This window comes from Abrus precatorius, unplaced genomic scaffold (genome assembly GCF_003935025.1).
Source record: "Abrus precatorius isolate BTA unplaced genomic scaffold, Abrus_2018 Scaffold8, whole genome shotgun sequence".
NCBI classification, from domain to species: domain Eukaryota; kingdom Viridiplantae; phylum Streptophyta; class Magnoliopsida; order Fabales; family Fabaceae; genus Abrus; species Abrus precatorius.
Window position 1 is genome coordinate 12,882,115 of NW_020874428.1, and position 25,847 is coordinate 12,907,961.

Genomic DNA, 25,847 nt, shown 5'->3' on the forward strand with positions numbered 1-25,847 from the left:
ATGGACATTGTTGGATGCATAGTCGTTCTAGTGGATGAAGAATAGGTGCGATTTGGTGTGTAACGTTTGGCACTTTGGCATTTTGTTTATTTAAAAAAAAGTTAATGGTTAATATAATATTTTGTAAATCTATAATGATATTGCTAAGAGCATGTTTTGGTCTCGAGACTTTGTGTGTAACGTTTAAATCTATAATGATAACGATAGGCCCATGGTTAAAATTAAAATATCTTGTGTTCAATTGTAGTTTTGTTCTTTTTATTATAAATTATGTGTAATTTAATTTTTTAGTTAATCAAATTCTTTTATTTTAAAAAATTTAATAAAATTTAAATTTTTTAAAGATATAAGATATAAGATTAGAGTTTAAAAAGAAAAAATATGTATTTTTAAGGTGGAATTTGATTTTTTTTTAGTTAGTTTTCATGTTAAATTAGAAATTTAATCTTTATATTTAAGATGTATTTTTAATTTAGTTTTTATAAATAAAAAATTATAATTTAGTTTTTGTATAAATATAAATTTTTATGTTAGTTCTTATTATTTAATTTATAATAGAAACTAATTTATAAATAAATAATTTAAAAATTAAATGTGTGTTTTTAATCAATAATAAATTTAAAACAAATAAAAAATACTTTATTTCATATAATTTTGTTGATTTTAATTTTTAAGTTGAGTTTAAGTATATAAAATTAAGAATATTTTATTAAAAAAATCATTCATTAGTAAAATAAATATTATTTTTAATACAATTTTATAAAATCGTATATTTAAATAAGTTTTAAAGATTAAAATTAAAATTTTTTATTTTTTTTATTGTTTATCATACTTTCAAATAGATGAATAACGTATCAATATTAATATTTTTGTATTATAATTTTATATTGTACATTAATTATTATAATATTATTGAAAAAAATTTACTAAAAGAAAAGATTTACTATATTTGAAATATAAAATTATACTAAATATAAGTTTCTTTTAAAAATTAAATTTTTAGTCTTTCAAAATTATTTGGGAAGAGGGTTTTAGAGAGAAGAGAGGGAAGACAAATTTTATATTTAAAATAAATATATTTAAAATTAATTTTTATAAAATAATATAACATAAACTTAATATATTAATCATGTATTTATCATTTTAAATGATATATATTTTATTAATTTAAAATTAAAAATACATCTTTATCTTTTTTTTTTTAATAAAATTTTAAATTTTTTCTTTTGACACTCCATAAGTTTGCTTAAAGATATAAGTTTTTAGTTTTTATATTTTTGTAATTTTTCATGGTAATTTCTATAGTGCTGATAAGATTAAGAGCATATTTTATACCTTTCTTACATAGATTAATCAGCACTATTAATATTATATTAAATATATATAATAAATAGTGGGGTTATTAATCCGATTTAAAAAGATATGAATGTCTTTTAATTTTTAAGACATTAGAACAATGATAATTTCGATTTAAAAATGAATTAGAAATTCCTGCACTACATTATGAGAAGGTTTGGCTTCTATAGTAAATGAATTTCCTAAATAAAAATGTCTAAAATCAATTGCAATTTTCATTTTAATCAATGGTATCCTGACAAAAGAATTCATAATGATAAGGGTTTAAGGCAAGGTGGCACCATTCTTGTTTATTTCACTTTGTAGATGAAGCAAAGCAATATTTATAGAGGAAGCGTCATGTGAAAATATCTTCACTACGAAAGCGTTTTGAGGAGCTTTGAGATGGCTTTCGGTCTTGAAATAAACTTCTACAAAAGTAAGATAGTTGGTATTTTTTATCCTTAATCAAGTTGTGGCAAAATATACAAGTCAAGTGCTTTTTTAGCACTTGGGAAATCCAGTAAGGTCCAAGGGTCTCGTCCATATAGAGACCGTTGGAGGAAAAAATGAAGAATAAATTGTCTTGTGGGAAGAATCGTTACCTTTCATTTAGTACCTATATTTATCTAATCAAATTGGTATTATCAATTATTTTTCTTTCTTTTTTGAAATTCCAAAACTTGTGGCCAATTATATTGTGAGCATTCAAAGAAGTTTTTCATTAGGAGGTGGGGAAAAGAGCCAGAGAATAGCTTGGCCAAGTTGGAAGAGAGTGTGTTTACTGAAAGAAAAAGGAGGTTAGGGGTTAAAAATATACAAAAATTTAACTTAGTTCTACTTGGCAAGTGGGGATGGAGATTATTAGATGAGAAGGATAAATTGTTGTGTAAAGTCCTTTTCTTTAAATATGAACAGATTCAAGGATGTAGGAGCAAATATTGTTGTTTATATAGGGTCATACTAGTGAAAGGACATCAAGGGAAGGGGAATTAGCCTTTGATTGTGGGATATAATAATGTAAACAAATCTCAAGAGTAAAGGCATTATTCTAATAGAAAAAGACAAATGTTGCCCCTTCTCCAACATGAATATTGAAAGACTAGAACATTATTCTTCTCATGTAGGTTCTCATATGATTTATGAACTATGGTGCATGTGTTATAACTAATTGGACATGTATATAGTTCTTCCTTCATAATGCAGGGTTCATTTTTTAAAACATAATGGAATAATAGCAACTTGTAGAACTAACAAAAAATCACGGTATTCTATCTCTTTTGCTTAATTTGATTTTTGTGGCTCTATAGAAATGAAATTAACTTTGGAAGAGCCATTTTAATGTAGAATATTTTTTAGATGCAATTTAAATTAGGTGATGTAAAGGAGTTTAAATGTTTAAAATAACTTTTATTGTCCCTAAAGACAATGTAACTTTGTGAGCTTCTTCGAGGTATTGTTGACAATACAAATAAGTCGTTAAGAATATAATATGATAGTTATGGAGTTATTTTCTTCTTTAAGAATGATAAGTACTCACAAGAAATAAAACATATAGACTTGAAGTACTTGTCAGTCAAAGAAACGTAGAAATGAAAAGTGTCTATTGAGCATATTAGTACCTAACTGATGATAACATATCTGTTAACTAAAAGGTTACAGCCCAAAATATTTTATGACCATTTTAAATGAATGGGCATAATAGACAAATCTTTATTAACATGTTTGCATGATTTACATACATGTATGGATTGAACTGCTCATATTACTGTGACATTTGTGAATTCAATAAAAATAATATTTCTACTTATTTTTATTTAATCATATATATTGTTTAAATGAGATAATAGGTTGAGTGTTGAAAATACATTAAAGTTATAATTTGTAGTAAAATTGATTAAAGTTATTTAATTTAAGTTAATTATGTAATACTTAAAAAGAATCATGTCATTGAATGATTTGTCATCATTATTCAATTATTTCAAATCAATTAAAGTTGATGGCTTGATAATTTTAATGTATGTAAATTAAACTCTAATTATAAAATTTAATGTGATTATCTTTAATTATAAAAGATAAAGTGAATCAGTATATAATTGTAAAATCAAACAAAGAATACTTAGCTCTCTCCCTTTAATAGATAAAAGAACGATTATTAGAATAAAAATAATTTACTGTAATCAGAAAAGAGAATACACTCACTAACTTCTCTTTATCGTCAAAAACTCCATCATCAGATAAATTAAAAGAAAAAAGAAAAGTTAATAAAAATTACAAGAGATACCTTAAAGAGAGATAAAGATTAAGGCCTATCAAGACTATAAATATATCAAGACCTTGAGTACTGTGAAATCTAAAATAAAAGGAATATTATAATTTGTAACAAAAAATCTTAGAGAGAATTGCTGAACAAACAAATGCATGTAAAATTAAAACTACATCCATAAAAATGAGATGATCTTTTTTTTCAACCTTCTATGATGGCGGTTACAATCTCTATGATTCTAAGTGATTTTAACACTCATAAATCATTTTATAAATAAGTTTTTATTCAAGTACAATATATTCCTTTACTGTGAATTTATTCTAAAACAAGTCAAATTTTAATCAGTTCAGACCATACATAAACGATATTTGACGTGCTGATTCACTGTCCTATTTTGTTTTTCTTTTCTTGTAAAAGTAAATCACGGAAACAACCCTCAAGAACAACAAATTGACGGGAGTGAGATATATATTAAATTATATCATCGTATAAGACAAAGCCGCAATCAAGTAACAAAGGGCTAAGCGCCCTGTTAATGCCAGCACTCAAACAGCAAAAATGCAATCATCCTAATATGCGATATACCTATAAAACTTTTATTCTCTTTTACACACAAAACTAATAGAGACTTCTGTCTCCCAACAGAGTCATGATGGAATATTTCATGAATGTTCACTCTTCCATGCGGATTATGCACCTAATGGACTCTCCTTTCAGCATGTAATCAAATGCTTTGTTAATCTCTGAGAATGGAACTGTGTGAGTGATGAATTTATCCACTTCTAGCTCCTGCAATATCCATAAAAATCATATAAGAAACATTATTAATAAATAAGTGATCATCCTCCAACATCTTTTCTCCCAAAGACCACACAAATTCACTATATAAGCTTACCCCTTGCATGTATCTCTCCACAACAGATGGAAGATCAGTGCGTGGTTTGTAGTTACCATAAAAGGTACCCTTAAGAGTCCTCTCATTTAAGAAATTAATAGGAGCAGTTTTGAATGCATCATCTTTATTAGGCACACCAACAAGTACAGCAACACCCCAACCCTGAGAACAAAAAAACAAAGTTCAGCCTTACCAAATTAGCCTAATTTAATATTTTAGCAACAAGAGATAGAGTCAGGATTCAAGTACATCGTGGACACATTCAAATGCTGAGATCATGGCCTGGATGCTGCCAGTACATTCAACAGCACGATCCACACCTCCATTGGTCATTTCAGCAATTACCTGTTCACCAACATTAACACACTTCAATCTCCCTTGTTCAAAACAAAGACCCTATGGTGGCATTTACTAACAGCATAAAAATTGAACTCAATTGAGAAGTTGAACAACAATTGTTTTTAAAAGAACAGAATTAATGAACATGATGAAACCATAACTATTGTGAAATATGGAAAGACATTGAATTTCAGCAAATTGTTCAAGAACTAACCTGTTGTACAGGTTTATCATGGTCTTTTGGGTTGACAAACTCATTAACCCCAAACTTCTTAGCTGCCAACAAGAATAAAAATCATAAACCTCAACCAATAAACAACAACCAATTTAATTAGGCTGTACTCAATCTTTAAACATCTGATGAAAGAATAATGCACAATACCTTCTTCAAATCGGCTGGAAACTAAATCGATTCCAATGATTCTTGAAGCTCCAGAAATTCTGGCCCCTTCAGCGGCCTAAAATTTGAACAAAACTTAAAATTAACATTTCCTTCATCAGTTTCTAAAAAATGCACTAAAACTGAGTTATTACGGAATAACAGCAACATACGGCAAGGCCAACAGCTCCCAGTCCAAAAATTGCAACAGAGGAACCGGGTTTTGGTTTAGCTACATTCACAGTAGCACCAAGACCTACAAGATATAACATAATAGAGTTATATAAAAATTATAATAGCCAAGCTAGTCTGCTACTTACAAACATTATATTCTCAAAACTGAAGGTGGAAAATCTTTAAAACCTGTGCAAATTCCACAGCTGAGAACACAAACTTTGTCAAGTGAGGCTGCAGGGTTGATCTTGGCAACACATCCAGCATGGACAACAGTGTATTCACTAAATGTAGAGGTTCCCAAGAAATGGTATATGGGTTTTCCATCTTTGGAGAACCTTGATTGGCCATCATTGATCATGACACCCCTATCAGTGTTGATTCTGAGTAACTCACACATGTTGCTCTCTTCTGACTTACAATGTAGGCATTCCCCACACTCTCCTGTGAACACTGGAAGGGCATGGTCTCCAGGCTGCAGGTGACTTACACCCTCTCCTATGCTTTCCACAATCCTGAATCAAGGCCATGACAATCCAATAAGTAATTGCTCATTATTCATAATCCTTTCCTTGTGTAGTTATTACTCTTAGGATATGTTTGAGATATGAATTTTGTAAAGGAGGAGAGAGAGAGAGAAATTTTTCATTTCTAATAACTAGTCTTTAATTTAATAATTTTAAAACTTAAATAATAGATTAATATAATTTTAGTGCATGCTTGGATGAGCCATTATTAAGGGAAATAATTCCTTATTTTTTAAAAGTTCTATGACAAAGGTGCTAAAAAAGCTATTATTTACTCAAAATAAGCTAAAAACTAAACATCCAATATGCTAATCATATATATATATATATTTTGTATGTATCATATGACTTTCTTAACTTAAAATTAAATATTTGTGCACTCTTGTGTCTTTTTTTTTCAAAACACGAGTCCTAAACATCCTCTTTAGAGTCTTAAATAACAAGGATTCATTGTACAAAGAACAGGAAAGTATAGTTCGAAATAAATTAAGGGAGTAAATATGACAAAAAAATATATACCCAGAAGCTTCATGGCCAAAAATGCGAGGAAACAACGGAGTCTGGCCCTGAAATGAGTGAAAAGAAGAAAATCAAATTACACACTGAGGAATTGGTGATGCATAATAAATATAGCACATGGAATCAGCAGAGTAGAAAGAAAAACAATCGCCACGTTTCCAATAATTTCAGAAAATTTACATTACAGAGAGAAAGGAATCACATGAGCTATATAATTTTAATTCAATTCAGACAGTTTAATGCACGCATGCATTAATTTAATTAAGAAAATGTAATATGTGCATACATCAATTAAATAAAGATAATGTTACTATATGCACACCTTGGCGTCCCAGAAGTAAACATCAGTGTGGCAAAGAGAGGTGAAGAGGATCTTCAAACGGACTTCACCGGCTTGGGGTGGCGCCACCTCTACTTCTTCAATCACTAGTGGTTTCCCTGCTTCCCATGAAACCGCAGCTACATTTTATCCACACCAACAAAGACAATTAGTAATAACACATTATTATCACATAAAAGAAATGGAAGGAGAGTAAAGAGAATGATGTTAATGAGAATGAAGAATAGATGGGTCACCTTTACACTTGATGACCTGCCCACCGGTGCTAGACATGGCTACTTAGTTACTTTGAACGAATATGAAATCAATGAATGAACTTGTGAAAGATGATGAATGAGTTGGTTTTGGGATCAAAGTTCGAGTTTGTGGATGCTCCTTATTGTGCGAACGACACGAAGGAAAAAGCAGAGAAAAGCGAGATAAAACCACTTGGTACGTGGTATTGCAAGTTATTCCCACATGCGCCAACATCGAAATCGGATGGCCATCCTGAGATTGCCATTCCTGTCTGCACGTTGTTTTCCTCTACAATACCGCTTGTGGTTTTCCCGCCTTTGGATTCCTTGCACGTCGCCACGTAACTTTGACTGAGGTATTAAAATCCACAATTTTTGTTTATGGAACCGTTCCTTGTATATTTTGTCATGCCATTTGTCTAACTTGCCGGTAAAATAAGGTTAATTAATAGAGCAAAGTTCATGTAATAAATGTTAAGTTTTATTTTTACCATGTAATATTTAAATTATAAATATAGTAATTAAACATTTTATAAATTTAAGTAAAATTTTATTATACATAATTTTTAATTATATACGGTTAAACCATGTTAAGTAATAAAATAAATCCAAGTTGAACCGATTTCTTGTATGATCACGTGCAAATAAGTTATCAATGTTTTTTTTAAATTGTATGTTATAATATTAATATTTTCAAAAATTATGGTTAAATATTTTTTAAATTTCTATAATCACTAAAATTACTTTTAAATCCATATAATTTTTATTCTATTTTAATCTCTAATTAATATAAAATATTTAAAGTTTATGTCATTAATAAATCTAAATTAATCACTTATTTTTTAAAATTATAAACAATTTACATTATGTAAATATTAAACAGGAAAAAATTATATGAAATAAAAAGAAACTTGATAATTTTATAAGAATTAAAGACATGTTTAATATTTTTTAACAATAAAATGACATGAAACTTTGTTAGACAAATCGATGATTGATAGAGAATATTTAGCAGAAAGAACTAATTTTAAATTTTTTTCATTAATTAGGAATTAAAATGACAAAATTATAGGGATAAAGAAATAAATTTAGATAATTTTATAAGAATTAAAAATATAGCCTTTTCCCCTCCCCACCTTTTCCCTTCAAATTCTTCCCTTTTCTCTCTCTTCAAACTCCCAAACAAAGCCTTAGGGAATCTAAGCCTATTTTGGCAAGTATATCCGCATACCTATTTTTCTCTCTTAAAATATGCTTGAACCTAGTAAGAGGGATATTGTAACATCCTAATTTTTACTCCCTCCATGTTCATGTGTGTTAGCACGATTTAATCTGTTTCAAAGGTAATTAAATGCATTTTTGCAAAATTTTACGATATTGGTAAAAGTACTTATTTTTATTTTGTTAAAATAATTCATCTTTAAATACATGTTTGATTTATTTTTGAAAAATGAGATTTTTTAATACTTTGAATTATTTAGAATCCCTTAAGTATAATTGATTTCCAAATTTCTTGCACACCAACAAAGGTGGTGTAAGGGCTGGTCCTTTACTTTTGACTTGGAGGACTTGGGTTCAAGTTCTATCAAGTGGCAATTCCTTGGTCTTCTTACGGACATGCTAATGTAAGTGGCAAAATCAAGTTATGCATGGTACATGTGGCCAAACCAAGTTATGCATTCTTTCTCCTTCCGTAAAGCTCTCTCACTCTCTCTCGGATTGTCTTCTCTCTCCCTACCATTTTCTCTCATTTTGCAGCAAGCATTGTGCTGGAAACCAACCTCCTTCCATAGCCAAAAACCTTGAACACTCTCCCCTCCATTCTTTGAGCAAGATTTTCCTACTTTTCCTTCTACAAAACTTGAAATAGCAACCTCCATTGTACCAAGGAAACTCATTTTTTTTTCCCTTGCATGTTGAAAGGAGTGTGTTGATTGTTTTCTGAACATCCAAGCAAGGTAAAAACACTCTTTCATCTTTCTTTCTCAATGTTTTCACCAATCAAAGAAAGGAGATGAAGATTTTGCACCTCTTCCATGAAAAAACATGGATCTTTCTGCGTCCAGCCACTGAGTGAGTCAATTTTGACCATCTAAACGTATTTTGTTTGAGTTAACCTCTGCATATTTGGATTGTGCAGTGAAAGATCTTTCAAACGCAAGTGGTTTCACTCAAAATGGACATCAAAATCATAAGTTATAGTGAAAATGGTGAGATCACTCCTTGTTCTGCGTTTTTAGTGTTTCAGCAGCAAAGGAGACTGTTTTTCTCATTTCTATGATCTACAAAACCTGACATGCAACATCCTTATGTATTCTTTGCAGAATTATCTTTCCAACAGTGTATCTTGAGCACTAATCTGACATCGTTTGCCCCTCCATCGCATAGAATACGTTAGCACCTTCATTTCTACTTTTTCTGCAGAAACAGTGTAAAGAAATAATTTTACGCCCTCTGTATTGATCTGTTTCAACCTGAAAAATTAATTTTTGTAAACTAAATGAAAACAGCTTTCCAACGCATATTTTTATGTAAATTTTGAACTTCGTTTGAATACCTTACGAAATGAATTACAAAAAACGGTGCAAATCTGAATGTGAACAGAAATGAAGTTTGATTTTTCTGTACTTTCCTGTGCATGAAAACTTAATTTTTAAAAGTTTATTTTGACCCTTAGGATCTTAGCTTTGTAACAAAATTTGCGGATCATGATTTGGACATCGTTTGAATCCGTTACACTTAATTTTACAAACATTGCACAAATATGAAGTTTTCCAGTTTTTTGCAATAAGTGCATGGCTGTTTCTAAATTTTTAAAAATGCTAGCTCTTGGCCATTTTGGCTCAAAGGATTCTGATAAACTCTTCTCTGAACTAGGAATGCAAGGAACCAAGAAACTACAAATTTTGACACCGGAAAGCCCAAGAAAAAGAACCTGCGGACTACCTTACTCACCAAGGTAAGGGGGAGGAGGTATTTCAAGTAAATAGTAAGAAAGGAAATGAATCAAAGAGGGTTGTCCCTTAACCCTGAGGTCTGGAACACATGTATTAGAAGACATGTGGTGTTGGAGTTACATGTTGACATTTTTATATTTACTTGAGACTTTTGATGTTTTAAAATATAATTATGAGTATATTTTGATTTTGATGAATTTTGATTTTTGGTTGAAAATTATTTTACACTCGATGTTTGAGTAAGTATTGCTTTGTGAAAATTATAAATTATTTTAAGTGAACTATTTAGTCAAAGCTTGTCAAAAACCAAAGATCAATTAAATGAAATGTTTCATTGAAATGTCCAATATGAGTAATATCCCTGGTATATTTGAAAGGATATCTTATGTGTTGTGCTCTTTGAAAATATATGGTTTGGCGCATGTGTTATGTGAAGCATTAAGAATATGCATATAGGCATATGCAGGGTGAGTGGGCACCATTTGTGAACTTGAGCCCTTTGAGGGTGGAATATACGTGATGATACGCTGAGAGTAAATTGGTATGTAAGTATATGCGTTCTAAGGAGTTTGACCATGGTTTCAGCTTTAACCCTGAGTTCAATAATTGAATCCAATGACTAAAAGTAAACCTTTGTGAAAACTTTGTTTTCTTTCTTTTTTTGAAAATAAATGAGTAGTGTAACTCTAGTCGGGTAATGGTTGGAACTCAAGGAAAGAGACGAAGTTAGTGAGCTTGGAACACTTAGAGAAAGTGCATTGAAGCACGGATATAGGTACTTGCCAAGTGAAACTCCAAAAGTGTGCATGACTATTCAGAAGGCAAATGTGTGCGAAATCCCACTCCCCTGTGAAGGAAGTCACGAGATTATTTTATAACTGTTGTTGGTGAAAGACAGGGAGGACCTCGACGTTTATGGGATTTAATGGAGTTGGGTGACTTACCAATAACCCTATGTGTCCTAAACCCCAGAACTCTGGCTGGGAGTCTCCACGCGATGCTCCTTTATCCTGACCTTCTCCTAAGGCTTATCTTGTTGGTCGAGCTAGATCGGTCGGTGGAGGTTCGAGTCCCCACCATACATGCGAAATGTAGGCTGGCTAGTGAAACTCCTAACAACTTCCGAACAATAGGATTGTTATGGATCCAGAGTCGCATAAGCATGAAAATAAAATTTTGTCAAACCAAGAGTTATCATTTGCATTAATCATGCATCATGTAATTAGACTTGCATTTTGTTAGATTGTAAAAGTTACAATTCTATTAATGTGATGTATGCTTGTACTTACTTTGTTTTATTTCTTTTCTGAAAAATATTCACTTGAAAATATATCCCACTCCTTCTTTTTTTTTGTTGAAATATGTTGTGGTGTTGGACATTTTCTTTTAGTTGTCACAGATCTTGAGGATGACCTTTCTCTGTCTTATTCTCCACGTTGAGCTTAATTTGAAGAGGATCCTTCAAATACCAAGGAGATAGAAAAGGACCTTTCTAAGGAGTCCTGACTGATGTTTTGTTATTTCTTTTGTTGTCTGCTGCTAAGGGACTCCTCTTGTTGTATGGTGGAGAATTCGATACTTTATATTTTATTTAGTAGCTTGTGTGTAATGTACTTTGTTTTGGTACTCTGATGTTTGTGGATTGTGTTTTAAGATTCTTGGATAAATTGCGGTTACTTTTGATAATTATGGGATTATTTATATGACCAGGTTTATTTTATCAGTTATCTTCTGATTTTTATTTGGATGGAATTAAATAGGCAGAAAAATTGGTTCTTCAATGCATTCAGGTAATGAACGTGAACTCTGTGGGTTCGTCCCATAAGAGAGTTCTAGTTGAAGTGATAAACCACATGTTGTATCTCATATTATTAGTAATTGGCTCATGAGCAGGTGAAAAAGATTGGAGTCCACTTGTATAGTTATGTCAATACATGGTATGGCTATATTATTCAAGTGGTACTTACTAATGTTATGATTTTCTAAACTATGAGTAAATGAAGAAAACAAAATCTCATGAGTAATTATTAGTAATAAGAGTATGACATGAATCTTTATAAACTGTTGCTTATTAGGTGCATGAAGAATCAAGATTCATGCTGTGACCACGTGTCACTTTAAATTATATCAGAAGCAAGTTTCTCAATACTCAAAAATGATAATGGTATCCATAAACCAGGTTGAATAATCCTATGCACTCATGTTTCATAAAAAAAAATAAAAAATCCCATTTGGTCCAAGACTCTTAATAGCAATCTGTATACATTACACGTCAAGTTATTTAAAAGTAGTAGGATTGTCGGTCACGGTCATCGTCGCTGTTATAGATACATTTCATAATACTCCTAATTGTAGCAACTAGATGAAAGAATAGATGGTTACAACTTTTAATACTGAATACTAAGTACAAGGCTTCCTTAGAGTTTATTTCTATCCAAATTACATGAATATTATTTTAGATCACTAATTGTAGTCCAAAAATTATTCCCTATAACTTAATGGATAAGGGGAGCTCCCATTTAGAAACTAGCTATAACTTGACCATGACTGTCTCTAATTAAACCCTCACATCTAGCACTTTCATGAGCTTGAGAAACTGCACTGTTTGCTTGTCCTCAAGCAAAGTGCTGCTTAAGTGAATAACATAATAACTTAAAACATAATACCACACACAGAACCGAAACAACAGAGATAAAGAAAGCAACAAGAGTAATATCAATGAGCATAAGCAATTAAAAGGATTTCCAATTAAAATCTTATAATTCCATACTTTTCACTCAAATGTCAAACTAAGGTACTCTACTTTTGTCTCTCACTAAGGGACAAAATGAGATATCACTTAGTTCTCTTAAAGAAAAGTGTACTACCATAAGCTTGACTATAAACCGACTCTCTACTAAATAAATTAAATGCAAGTCAAAATTATGAGGTTTTTTTTAGGTTATAATGTGGCTAAGGAGTTATAATAATTGAGGTGAGATAAATGAAAGAAAGGGAATATACAAAGAAGTAATAAATTATAAAAATTATAAACATCCCCTAAGTTTACAAATGAAGTTCTTGGAGTAATTTTTATATTTTTGTATATAAACAATATCTTTACTCCTCTCTCCTTTCAATCATATATAACCATTTTTCTTTTTTTTTTCTTTTTTCTTTTCTATTTTTTATTTTCTTTTTTTTTCATACTTTTTCTTTCTTTTTTGCATATGAGAGATATAGAGGAGAATTTATCAAACAATTCAACAGCTCAATTGCTCCATTCATAAACTCAAGTCATCCAAACATTCTATAAATTTAACGTAAGGGACCAAGAAAATCAATAAAGCTCAAAGTGGACAACTAGTTGTATCTCAAACATGTGGCCAAGAATAAAAATACTATTATACCTCAATCATATTAAAAACATGCAATTAAAAAGAGAAGTCTTAAGTCAGTTCTAAGTCAAGTTCTAGAGCACAAATCCTAAGGAGATAATCATACAAAACAATGAGAACAGGGGTACAATTAATTAAATTAAGATAGAAATCCCTTTTAAGGCTCAAAACTCACATCTGTGGGTTAATGTTTAATGTAGAGCATAAAAGTAAGGAACTTAGCTAATTATTAGTTTCTAAATGAAAGTATAATGCCAATAATAATCACTCAACATGCTCTTTTATTTGGAAAAATTGGGTTCTATGAGAGAAAAAGTTTTAAATTATCATAAAAAAATAGCATAGACACTTTACTCAAGAACATGCAATTAACAATTATATAATCAGGAACTACTCCCCCATACTTAAAGCAAAACATTGTCCTCAATGTTTGAAAGCAATCAAATTAAAAGCATGCAAAGAGGGCAATTGAATAAAAGGAAAGAAGTTCCCTGATAATTCTTGGCGTGATGGTTTAGGGTGAAAGAGCACAGCCATGCTGAAATCTTAAGCATGCCCATACTTATGATGTAAAGCTTCTCTCACAACTGCGACTGAATGCATGACCGTGTATGGGATGGCACGGGCATGCTTTTAGATCAGAGCTCAAAAGTGTGTGCGGGAACTATCAACTCCGTTCTTGCAATCTTTCAATATGCTTATTCTTTATTCTAAAAAAAACATAACAATAGCAAAATTAAAATAGACAAAAATAAATAAAATTTAAATAAAATAAATAAAAGACACAAGTTGCCTCTTGGGAGCGCTTGTTTAACGTCACGAGCCTGACGTTTCTGTTAAATCATGGTGGGAAGAAGGTATGAGTCTCAGAAGTGACTCTCTTGATATGCAATTGTCTCTCCAGCAGCTTTGCCTCCCCAACACCTGTTACATTAGAAAAATTATTCATAAGATGGGGATTAGAATAAAGAGAAGAAAATTGAAGCTTCAAATTAGGAGGCTTATTAATGGATGGTTTAAGCTTTTGTCTTTTCTTCTTCTTATATTGCTTCCTCGGCCTTCTTCTTGTGGTTCCATGCTTCACATAAATTGGAGGAGAAGCAACGTCTATAGTGCTCACAAAGTGACAAGACTCTTGGCTAGAAGGGTACTTGAAAGAATTGAAAACTTGAAATACAACTTCCTCATCATCTAGCCTCAGTGTGAGATTCCCTTCTTGTACGTCTCTGATGGCCCTAGCAGTGGCCAAGAACGGTCTCCCTAGTATGATGGGGACATCATCATCTTCCTCCATGTCAAGTACCACAAGTCAGCAAGAAATATAAACTCCCCAACTTTTACAAGTACGTTCTCTATTATTCCTTTGGGGTATCTGATCAACCTATCTGCCAGCTGAAGTGACATGGAGGTCGGCTTAGATTTATGTATTCCAAGCTTCCTGAAAATAGAATAAGGTATGAGATTAATACTTGCTCCTAAATCACATAAAGCCTTATCAATATGAGTTTTTCCAATTGTGCAAGGAATAGTAAAACTCCCTAGGTCCTTAAGCTTAGGTGGAAGGTTTTTAAGGACTATAGCTGAGCACTCTTAGGTGAGCTTCACAGTTTCATGTGCTCTCAACTTTCTTTTATTGGTCAAAATCTCCTTTAAAAATTTAGCATATTTGGACATTTTGGAGATAACATCAATGAAAGGCATATTGATGTGCACTTTGCCCAATAAGTCTAAGAACTTGTGGAACTTTTCATCATAAGGAGGGTGACCTTGCAACCGCTGTGGGAAACATATCTTAGGCTCATAGGGCCTTGGTTGAACAAGAGGCTCTTCCTTTTTTTCTTTTTCAGGCTCCTCGCTTGAAGCACGATCTTGCTTATAGTGATGCACGACCGTGCTTTGATCACTGTCATGGGCGTGCTTGTATAAGCATGGTCGTGCTTCAATTTCAGCAGGGGCGTGCTCATCAGTAAGTACGGGCGTGCATGTAGAATCAGCATAGGTGTAACGGCGACAACGACGACTGTAACTGACAATCCTACTACTTTTAAATAACTTGACGTGTAATGTATACAAATTGCTTTTAAGAGTCTTGGACCAAATGGGATTTTTTTTTTTTTTTATTTTTATGAAACATGAGTGCATAGGATTATTCAACCTGGTTTATGGATACCATTATCATTCTTGAGTATTGAGAAACTTGCTTCTGATATAATTTAAAGTGACACGTGGTCACGACATGGATCTTGATTCTTCATGCACTTGATAAGCAACAGTTTATAAAGATTCATGTCATACTCTTATTACTAATAATTACTCATGAGATTTTGTTTTCTTCATTTACTCATAGTTTAGAAAATCATAACATTAGTAAGTACCACTTGAATAATATAGCCATACCATGTATTGACATAACTATACAAGTGGACTCCAATCTTTTTCACCTGCTCATGAGCCAATTACTAGTAATATGAGATACAACATGTGCTTTATCACTTCAACTACTCTCTTATGGGACGAACCCACAGAGTTCACGTTCATTACCTGAATGCATTGAAGAACCAATTTTTCTGCCTATTTAATTCCATCCAAATAAAAATTAGAAGATAACTGATAAAATAAACCTGGTCATATAAATAATCCCATAATTATCAAAAGTAACCGCAATTTATCCAAGAATCTTAAAACACAACCCACGAACATCAGAGTACCAAAACAAAGTACATTACACCCAAGCTACTAAACATAAAGTATCGAATTCTCCACCGTACAACAAGAGGAGTCCCTTAGCAGCGGACAACAAAAGAAATAACAAAACATCGGTCAGGACTCCTTGGAAAGGTCCTTTTCTATCTCCTTGGTATTTGAAGGATCCTCTTCAAATTAAGCTCAACGTGGAGAATAAGATGGAGAAAGGTCATCCTCAAGATCTGTGACAACTAAAAGAAAATGTCCAACACCACAACATATTTCAACAAAGAAAAGAAGGAGTGAGATATATTTTCAAGTAAATATTTTTCAGAAAAGAAATAAAACAGAGTAAGTACGAGCATACATCACATTAATAGAATTGTAACTTTTACAATCTAATTACATGATGCATGATTAATGCAAATGATAACTCTTGGTTTGGCAAAATCTTATTTTCATGCTTATGCGACTCTGGATCCATAACAATCCTATTGTTCAGAAGTTGTTGGGAGTTTCACTAGCCAGCCTACATTTCGCATGTATGGTGAGGACTCAAACCTCCACCGACTGATCTAGCTCGACCAACAATATAAGCCTCAAGAGAAGGTCAGGATAAAGGAACATCGCGTGGAGACCCCCAGCCAGAGTTCTGGGGCCTAGGACACTCATAGAGCTATTGGTAAGTCACCCAACTCCATTAAATCCTCTAGACATCGAAGTCCTCCCTGTCACCATGGCCAAACTCCTTAGAGCGCATATACTTACATACCAATTTACTCTCAGCGTATCATCACGCATTTTCCACCCTCAAAGGGCTCAAGTTCACAAATGGTGCCCACTCACCCTGCATATGCCTATATGCATATTCTTAATGCTTCACATAACACATGCGCCAAACCATATATTTTCAAAGAGCACAACACATAAGATATCCTTTCAAATATACCAGGGATATTACTCATATTGGACATTTCGATAAAACATTTCATTTAATTAATCTTTGGTTTTCGACAAGCTTTGACTAAATAGTTCACTTAAAATAATTTACAATTTTCACAAAGCAATACTTACTCAAACATCATGTGTAAAATAATTTTCAACCAAAAATCAAAATTCGTCAAAATCAAAATATACTCATAATTATATTTTAAAACATCAAAAGTCTCAAGTAAATATAAAAATGTCAACATGTAACTTCAACACCACATGTCTCCTAATACATGTGTTCTAGACCTCAAGGTTAAGGGACAACCCTCTTTGATTCATTTCCTTTCTTACTGTTTACTTGAAATACCTCCTCCCCCTTACCTTGGTGAGTGAGGTAGTCTGTAGGTTCTTTTTCTTGGGCTTTCCGGTGTCCAAATTTGTAGTTTCTTGGTTCCTTGCATTCCTAGTTCAAAGAGGAGTTTATCAGAATCCTTTGAGCCAAAATGGACTAGAGCTAGTATTTTTAAAAATTTAGAAACAGCCATGCACTTATTGCAGAAAACCGGAAAACTTCAGATTTGCGCAATGTTTGTAAAATTAAGTGTAACGGATTCAAACGATGTCCAAATCACAATCCGCAAATTTTGTTAGAAAGATAAGATCCTAAGGGTCAAAATAAACTTTTAAAAATTAAGTTTTCATGCACAGGAAAGTGCAGAAAAATCAAACTTCACATCTGTTCACGCAGTTTTTTCAGATTTGCACCATTTTTTGTAATTCATTTCGTAAGGTATTCAAACGAAGTTCAAAATTTACATAAAAATATGCGTTGGAAAGCTGTTTTCATGTAGTTTACAAAAATTAATTTTTCAGGTTGAAACAGATCAATACAGAAGGCGTAAATGCAGAAAACATAGAAATGAAGGTGCTAACGTATTCTATGCGATGGAGGGGCAAATGATGTCGGATTAGAGCTCAAGATACACTGTTGGAAAGATAATTCTGCAAACAATACATAAAGATGTTGCATGTCAGGTTTTGGAGATCACAGAAATGAGAAAAACAGTCTCCTTTGCTGCTGAAACACTGAAAACGCAGAACAAGGAGTGATCTCACCATTTTCACTATAACTTATGATTTTGATGTTCGTTTTGAGTGAAACCACTTGCCTTTGAAAGATCTTTCACCGAAAAATCCAAATGTGCAGAGGTTAGCTCAAACAAAATATGTTCAGATGGTCAAAATTGACTCACTCAGTGGCTGGATGCAAAAAGATCCATGCTTTTTCATGGAGGAGGTGCAAAATCTTCATCTCCTTTCTTTGATTGGTGAAAACATTGAGAAAGAAAGATGAAAGAGTGTTTTTACCTTGCTTGGATGTTCAGAAAACAATCAACACACTCCTTTCAACATGCAAGGGCAAAAGAAATGAGTTTCCTTGGTGCAATGGAGGTTGCTATTTCAAGTTTTGTAGAAGGAAAAGTAGGAAAATCTTGCTCAAAGAATGGAGGAGAGAGTGTTCAAGGTTTTTGGCTATGGAAGGAGGTTGGTTTCCAGCACAATGCTTGCTGCAAAATGAGAGAAAATGGTAGGGAGAGAGAAGACAAACCGAGAGAGAGAGTGAGAGAGCTTTGCGGAAGGAGAAAGAATGCATAACTTGGTTTTGCCACATGTACCATGCATAACTTGATTTTGCCACCTACATTAGCATGTCCGTAAGAAGACCAAGGAATTGCCACATACGTTTAAAATCATGCAGGGGCATTTAATTACCTTTGAAACAGATTAAATTGTGCTAACACACATGAACATGGAGGGAGTAAAAATTATGATGTTACAATGGGCGTGTTTCTCAACAAGCATGGGCGTGCATGTGCCTATGTTCTGCGATTCATGTAATTTCTTTCCACTTCTAAGGGTGATGGCATAGCATTGCTCCCTTGGATTAGGTTCTGATGAGAATCAAGGAAGGCCCATTGAAGACAAAGACTTGAAGGCATTGGAAGAGCTTCAAGGACCAATGACAAGGGCAAGGGCAAAAAGAATAAATGGAGACTTAGAAAAGATTGTTGTTGTCTTATTTGAAAGGGAGCTCAATTTAGAGTTAGAAAAGCCCAAGATAATCAATTACATATGCTTAGAGGATTTGAACTCTAACGAGTTTTATTAGGATTTAATTATTATGTTTAGTTTATTTATTTTAATATTAGTCATTACTTATTTTGAGTTTTTATTTAGGATAAAATCTTGTTATTTTATTTAGTTTATTTGAATTTAGGCTTGTTGGTACAAGAAGCCCATTAGGGTTTGCGTTATTATTAGTTTACAAGCATTAGGCATATATAAGCTCTTGTAAACACACTTTTAATTAGTTTTGAATATAATTTGAGATTGAACACTCTTGTGAGAGCGTGTGACTCTAGGTTCTTGAGTGAGCCAATTTTCTTTGATCTTATCAAGAGGCCAAAACTCTTGTGGCGATCGTTCCTTGGCTTATCAATCTTGCGATTGTGGCGCCATTTTCCATCTCTATTCTATTTTTACTTCTTATTAATTTTCTTCTTATTTCAATTCTTATTTGTGCCGTAATAATTTCGTTTTTATTGTGTGAAATCCAATTCAAGATCGTTTAATTCGGCAACACGGTTTGTGGTTGTCATCAATTGGTATCAGAGCTGCGTATCCGTGGCGGCTTAAGTGCCTTATCGGTGCGTCCGTGGCGGACTGTCTTGAAGAGGGAGGGGATGATGAGTCCCACATCAGTTGGAGGGAGTGACTTATCAGTCTTTAAATAGCTGTGGCGTCCTTCCTTCTAGCATGAGGCCTTTTCCTAGTGTGTCATATCTAGGAGAAACAAAACTGTGAGGGATTAACCCCCTAAAGCGGACAATATCATACTAACCGGTGGACTGGGTGTATGTTATCAATTGGTATATTGATGACAACCACAAACCGCGTTGCCGAATTAAACGATCTTGAATTGGATTTCACACAATAAAAATGAAATTATTACGGCACAAATAAGAATTGAAATAAGAAGAAAATTAATAAGATCTAAAAATAGAATAGAGATAGAAAATGGCGCCACAATCGCAAGATTGATAAGCCAAAAAACGATCGCCACAAGAGTTTTGGCCTCTTGATAAGATCAAAGAAAATTGGCTCACTCAAGAACCTAGAGTCACACGCTCTCACAAGAGTGTTCAATCTCAAATTATATTCAAAACTAATTAAAAGTGTGTTTACAAGAGCTTATATATGCCTAATGCTTGTAAACTAATACTAACGCAAACCCTAATGGGCTTCTTGTACCAACAAGCCTAAATTCAAATAAACTAAATAAAATAACAAGATTTTATCCTAAATAAAAACTCAAAATAAGTAATGACTAATATTAAAATAAATAAACTAAACATAATAATTAAATTCTAATAAAACTCGTTAGAGTTCAAATCCTCTAAGCATATGTAATTGATTATCTTGGGCTTTTCTAACTCTAAATTGAGCTCCCTTTCAAATAAGACAACAACAATCTTTTCTAAGTCTCCATTTATTCTTTTTGCCCTTGCCCTTGTCATTGGTCTTTGAAGCTCTTCCAATGCCTTCAAGTCTTTGTCTTCAATGGGCCTTCCTTGATTCTCATCAATCCCTCTTTCTTCAAGAAAATTTGTCCTCAAATTTGACTCTTTATTACCTACATCAACGAGAGATAAATCAAATACATTAAAAGTAGCATTAACACCATACTTACCTAATAAGTCCACTTTGTATGTATTATCTCTAATCCTCTTTAAGATTTGAAATAATTCACCCCCTCTTGTTTGAAGCCTTGCATTTCCTTGCATGGGAAACTTTTTTCTGCACATATGTATCCAAACCCAATTTCCAGGTTCAAATTCTACTTTCTTCCTTCCCTTATTGATATACTTTGCTTGTTGCTCCACTTTCTTTTCAATTTGATGTTTTATTTTTCTAATTGGAGGTAGGCAGTAAGATACTTCTTTAGGGAAGACATCTTCAAAATCCTGTAGAAGAGAGAAAACACTACTAGGCAAAATATCGTTAGCAAAGGAATTCATAAATTTATTATGAGGACTTTCTTTATACAGAGGTAAGCACATAGGCCGAGAGGCCAACAAAACTTTCTTTACTTCTTTTTCTCTAACAAACAAATTTTCTCTCCTTTCATATTGATTTTTTTCTTCACCTTTCTTTTTACTCTCATATTTCTCACTTGTAAGTGTTTCACCTTTCTCTTCACTCTCATATTCCTCACTTGTAAATGTCTTCACTTTTTCTCCTTTCTTTTTAAGGTTCCCCTCAAACTCACTCTTTTTCTTTTCATCTTTTCTCTCTTGCTCTCTTCTCAACCTCATGACTATTTGATCATCACACACTTGACTAGGAGTCATGGGCACTAGAGTGATTGTGCTCCCTTTATGTATAAATGTGAACTTGTTGGAATGACCATCATGAATAGCTTTCTTGTCAAACTGCCAAGGTCTCCCTAAGAGTATATGACTTGCTTCCATAGGCACTACATCACACAAGACTTCATCTTTATACTTGCCAATAGAAAAAGTAATTAAAACTTGCCTATTAACAACCAACTCCCCTTCATCACTCAACCATTGTAGCTTATAAGGCTTGGGGTGAGGAGTAGTAGTAAGATTCAATTTCTCAATAAGTCGAATACTAGCCACATTGGTACAACTACCACCATCAACAATAAGAGAACAAACCTTTCCAAGTACCAAACATCTTGAATAAAAAATATTTTCTCTTTGTGTGGTATCATCCTCTTTAGCTAAACTACCCAAGAGACGCCTTACTATAAGCAAATCTCCCTCGTGGCATAAAGCTTCAAACTCACTATCCTCTTCACTTGAAGCGTGTGATGATTGAGATGAACTATCACTTGAGATCTCACCATTCTCTCTCAAAATCATGGTTTTCTTGTTTGGACATTGGGATGCAATATGACCCTTTCCAAGACATTTGAAGCATTTGATTGCTCTATGCTGAGAAGTAGGAGAAGCAGAAGTATTAGTAGAATTAAAAGAAGTTTTAGAGGAAGGTTTACCACTTTGCACAATTGTATCCTTAATTGATATTTCCTCCTTCTTTACTTCTTCCTTCCACCCTTTTGAGTTGTAAGAAGAGACATTCTTCCTCAAAGTACCCTTTCTCTTTAGTTGTGCTTCTACTTTAATAGCTTGGTGAACCAAATCTTCAAGTTCCACATAGGGATGAAGTTCCACTATGTCACGGATGTCATGGTTCAACCCATTTAAGAAACGAGCCATTGTTGCTTCTCTTTCTTCAAATACATTAGCTCGTATCATGGCAACTTCCATTTCTTTATAATAGTCATCAACACTTTTGCCACCTTGCCTCAAACCTTGAAGCTTTGTATGAAGCTCTCTATTGTAGTATGTAGGAACAAATCTCCTACGCATTAGGTTCTTCATTTCAGTCCATGTATCTACAGGCTCCTCATCATATCTCCTTCGGTCCCTTTGAATTTGATCCCACCACACCAACGCGTAGTCGTAAAACTCTAGGGAGGCCACCTTTACTTTCTTTTCTTCACTATAATCATGGCATGAGAATACTTGCTCTATCTTCAATTCCCACTCTAAGTATGCTTCAACATCATTCCTTCCATGAAAACTAGGAATTTTTATTTTAACTCCACCAATTCTCTCATTTTCTCTTATTCTTACATCTTCTCTTCTTCTTCTTTGATTCCTCCTCTCTCTATTATCTCTCCACCTATCATACCTCCTTTCTTCATCATCTCTCCTATTTCTTCTTCTTTCTCTTGAAGAATTACTAGAGTCTCTATGGGCATGTAGAGAACGATCACGTGACCGCCTTCTTGCATTATTTGCCAACGCCTCTTGAACATTCCTTATTGCTTCATTTTGCCTTTCAAACATGTTTTCAAATCTTGCCTTTCAAACATGTTTTCAAATCTTTGAGCAAGTCTTTCAATTTGTGAGGCAGGAGTGCTCTCTCTACTTGATCCTCCTTCTTGAGACATTCTACAAAACAATAAAAGTTAATGCAAAAACAAAAAGGTTCTCTCCACTCGCTAAGTGTTTTCACTCAGTAGATATTCACTCGTGTTTCACTATAAATTGGCTTTTGTGTAAGGATTTCTCTCTTGCCTTTTTCCCCTCAAATGCTCTTAAGAGTTCTTAAGGAAGTCAACATCCAATCCACATAATTAACCAAAACCAAGAGACAATCAATCAATGAGACTCAAGTGAAGCCAACAAAAGAAAACTCTAAGACAAAACTAAGGAAGCCAACAAGACAATAGAAAAAAAAAAGACTAAATAAGAAATAAGCACACTCAAAAATAGATTGCAAATAAGACAAAATTGGAGAATTTAAAGAAGATTATATAACGTTAAACAACTACTATTTTTTTTTTTTTATGGAATCAAGCAAAATAAGTGAAAGATTGGAAGAAATATATCAAAAACACACTTTTGTATGTTGCAATTTTTCTTTTTTTGTAGTATATTTTTTTTCTATTTTTTTTTCAATGAGCAACGTGCGATGAATAGTACTTTTCAATCCAATTCTAACCAAAGCTCTTGATACCAATTGATGACAACCACAAACCGTGTTGCCGAATTAAACGATCTTGAATTGGATTTCACACAATAAAAACGAAATTATTACAGCACAAATAAGAATTGAAATAAGAAGAAAATTAATAAGAAGTAAAAATAGAATAGAGATGGAAAATGGCGCCACAATCGCAAGATTGATAAGCCAAGGAACGATCGCCACAAGAGTTTTGGCCTCTTGATAAGATCAAAGAAAATTGGCTCACTCAAGAACCTAGAGTCACACGCTCTCACAAGAGTGTTCAATCTCAAATTATATTCAAAACTAATTAAAAGTGTGTTTACAAGAGCTTATACCTTAATGGGCTTCTTGTACCAACAAGCCTAAATTCAAATAAACTAAATAAAATAACAAGATTTTTATCCTAAATAAAAACTCAAAATAAGTAATGACTAATATTAAAATAAATAAACTAAACATAATAATTAAATCCTAATAAAACTCGTTAGAGTTCAAATCCTCTAAGCATATGTAATTGATTATCTTGGGCCTTTCTAACTCTAAATTGAGCTCCCTTTCAAATAAGACAACAACAATCTTTTCTAAGTCTCCATTTATTCTTTTTGCCCTTGCCCTTGTCATTGGTCCTTGAAGCTCTTCCAATGCCTTCAAGTCTTTGTCTTCAATGGGCCTTCCTTGATTCTCATCAGGTTCAGGCTGAGATGGCAGTGTTCCTATCACTCTTTGACTCAAAAAGGTTCGTAATTTGCTCCAATTGTGCACTCATCTTAGAAGAGTTAGCGTGTATTTCAGATTTGACCTCTGCGAATCTCTTGTCAGTTCTCTCAATATGTTGGTCCAATTTAGATTCAAGCTCTATCGTCCTCTTATTAGAGTAATGCACATATTGCATTATTTGTTCTTGAAAGTTGGATTGAGATCTAGGAGCTTCTTTTCCTTCTGGTCTTGCTCCCTGACTTTGCATATAAGAAGGGTGATAAACACTTGAATTTTGACTTCCAAAGCCATTCCCCCAAGAGTTAGGAGGATTACTCCTCCACCCTGAACTATGATTGCCCATGAAATTTGCCTCCTCTTGCTTAGATTCTGGGTTTGCAAAAGCTCTTATAGGTAGGTCTTGAGTGATGAATCCATATTTTGACTGATATTTTAGCATAATTCTAACACAAATGATAAGAAAAATATATAAAGAAAGCAGAAAAAACTTAGAAAAAGAGAAGGAATTGAATTTTGTTTACATATGTAGTTATTTTAGCAATTGTGAAATTTTTGCTTAGGAATTAAGTTTTTAATCTTGTTTTTGTAGGAATAAATTGAGCAAGGATCATATTCTTGGAAGTTTGATGACAAGGAAGAGGAAAGAAGCAAGTCTGGACTCCAAAAACTCAAGAATAAGAAATTGCAGACTGGGCGTGATCACTATTGTTAGTGAAAGTGATCACTTCAGAGCTCAAAGAAGAAGTGAAGTCTGGGCGTTACCACTTTTATCATTAAAAGTGATAGTTCCAGAGAGGAAAAATATCAGGAAAGCTCTGCGTAACCACTATTGTCATCAAAAGTGATCGTTCCAGAGAGTCTTCAACTTGGCGAACTGCGCGTAGTCACTTTTATCAGAAAAAGTGATAACGCGCAACTACCTTGGCTCTGCGTTGTCACTTTTATCATCAAGAGTGATAGTTCCAGAGAGCTCTCAATATCAGAAAAATGCGCGTGGCCATTATTTCTGGGAAAAGTGTTAACGCGCAACCAAAAACTCTCTACGTAACTACTATTTCTCATAAAAGTGATAACGTGAAAATCTGGGAAATTTTATAAATACCAGAAGCGATCCGGAAAAAAGGGATTCTGTTCATTTTCAGTTTTTTTAGTTAGTTTCTGGTTAGAGGAAGTGAGAGAGAGGAGTGGGGATTCAGATCTTGGAGCTTCACGAAGAGGAATTGGAGTGGAGCAAGCTTCCATGGCGTTTCTGAGTTTCTTCTTCTCTTCTTCTCTTTCTTTTTCTTCTTCTGCTGCCATGGCTGTGTAATTCGTTCATAGTTAGGGATTGTAGATCTGAAATGAACATGTTGAATTGATTTGGATCAGGATTTCAAGCTTTGGAATAGATTGAGTGATTGATTCTGAACTTCACGTGTGAATTGAATGGAAATTTGATTAACTAAATTCAGAGGAACCTTTGTCAATGGAAATTGAATCTGTTCTTCAGATCTGAACCAATCACCGAGATTTTAGTTTTCTTAGGGATAAGGAACTTTGATCTTGCAATCTTTTGGTTTCTTACA

The 25,847-nt window shown here is 33.1% G+C and overlaps 2 protein-coding genes across 2 annotated transcripts; both read right to left on the reverse strand.

The window, feature by feature from the left end:
* Nucleotides 1-4,273: 4,273 nt before the first annotated feature.
* Nucleotides 4,274-7,047, reverse strand: LOC113846337 (alcohol dehydrogenase 1-like). The gene is made up of 10 exons (XM_027474467.1): nt 7,011-7,047; nt 6,757-6,893; nt 6,435-6,481; nt 5,578-5,903; nt 5,388-5,470; nt 5,218-5,293; nt 5,050-5,111; nt 4,746-4,841; nt 4,497-4,658; nt 4,274-4,390 (listed from the first exon to the last, which is right to left on the reverse strand). The coding sequence occupies exons 1-10, from the start codon at nt 7,045-7,047 to the stop codon at nt 4,274-4,276; spliced, it is 1,143 nt and encodes a 380-aa protein (XP_027330268.1).
* Nucleotides 7,048-20,976: 13,929 nt separating this feature from the next.
* On the reverse strand, nt 20,977-22,901 carry LOC113874249. Its single transcript, XM_027512481.1, has 3 exons — nt 22,744-22,901; nt 21,167-22,620; nt 20,977-20,984 (listed from the first exon to the last, which is right to left on the reverse strand). The coding sequence occupies exons 1-3, from the start codon at nt 22,899-22,901 to the stop codon at nt 20,977-20,979; spliced, it is 1,620 nt and encodes a 539-aa protein (XP_027368282.1).
* Nucleotides 22,902-25,847: the final 2,946 nt, after the last annotated feature.

Excerpts from the sequence above, each read along its gene's own strand:
- LOC113846337 (XM_027474467.1), bottom strand. The coding sequence starts at position 7,047 with ATGTCTAGCACCGGTGGGCAGGTCATCAAGTGTAAAG. Across the intron at positions 5,904-6,434 it reads TTTGGCCATGAAGCTTCTGG|GATTGTGGAAAGCATAGGAG; the intron begins GTATATATTTTT and ends GCCTTGATTCAG. Across the intron at positions 4,842-5,049 it reads ATGATAAACCTGTACAACAG|GTAATTGCTGAAATGACCAA; the intron begins GTTAGTTCTTGA and ends GTTGGTGAACAG.
- LOC113874249 (XM_027512481.1), bottom strand. The coding sequence starts at position 22,901 with ATGTTTGAAAGGCAAAATGAAGCAATAAGGAATGTTCAAGAGGCGTTG. Across the intron at positions 22,621-22,743 it reads AGAGATGATGAAGAAAGGAG|GAATGATGTTGAAGCATACT; the intron begins GTATGATAGGTG and ends TTTTCATGGAAG.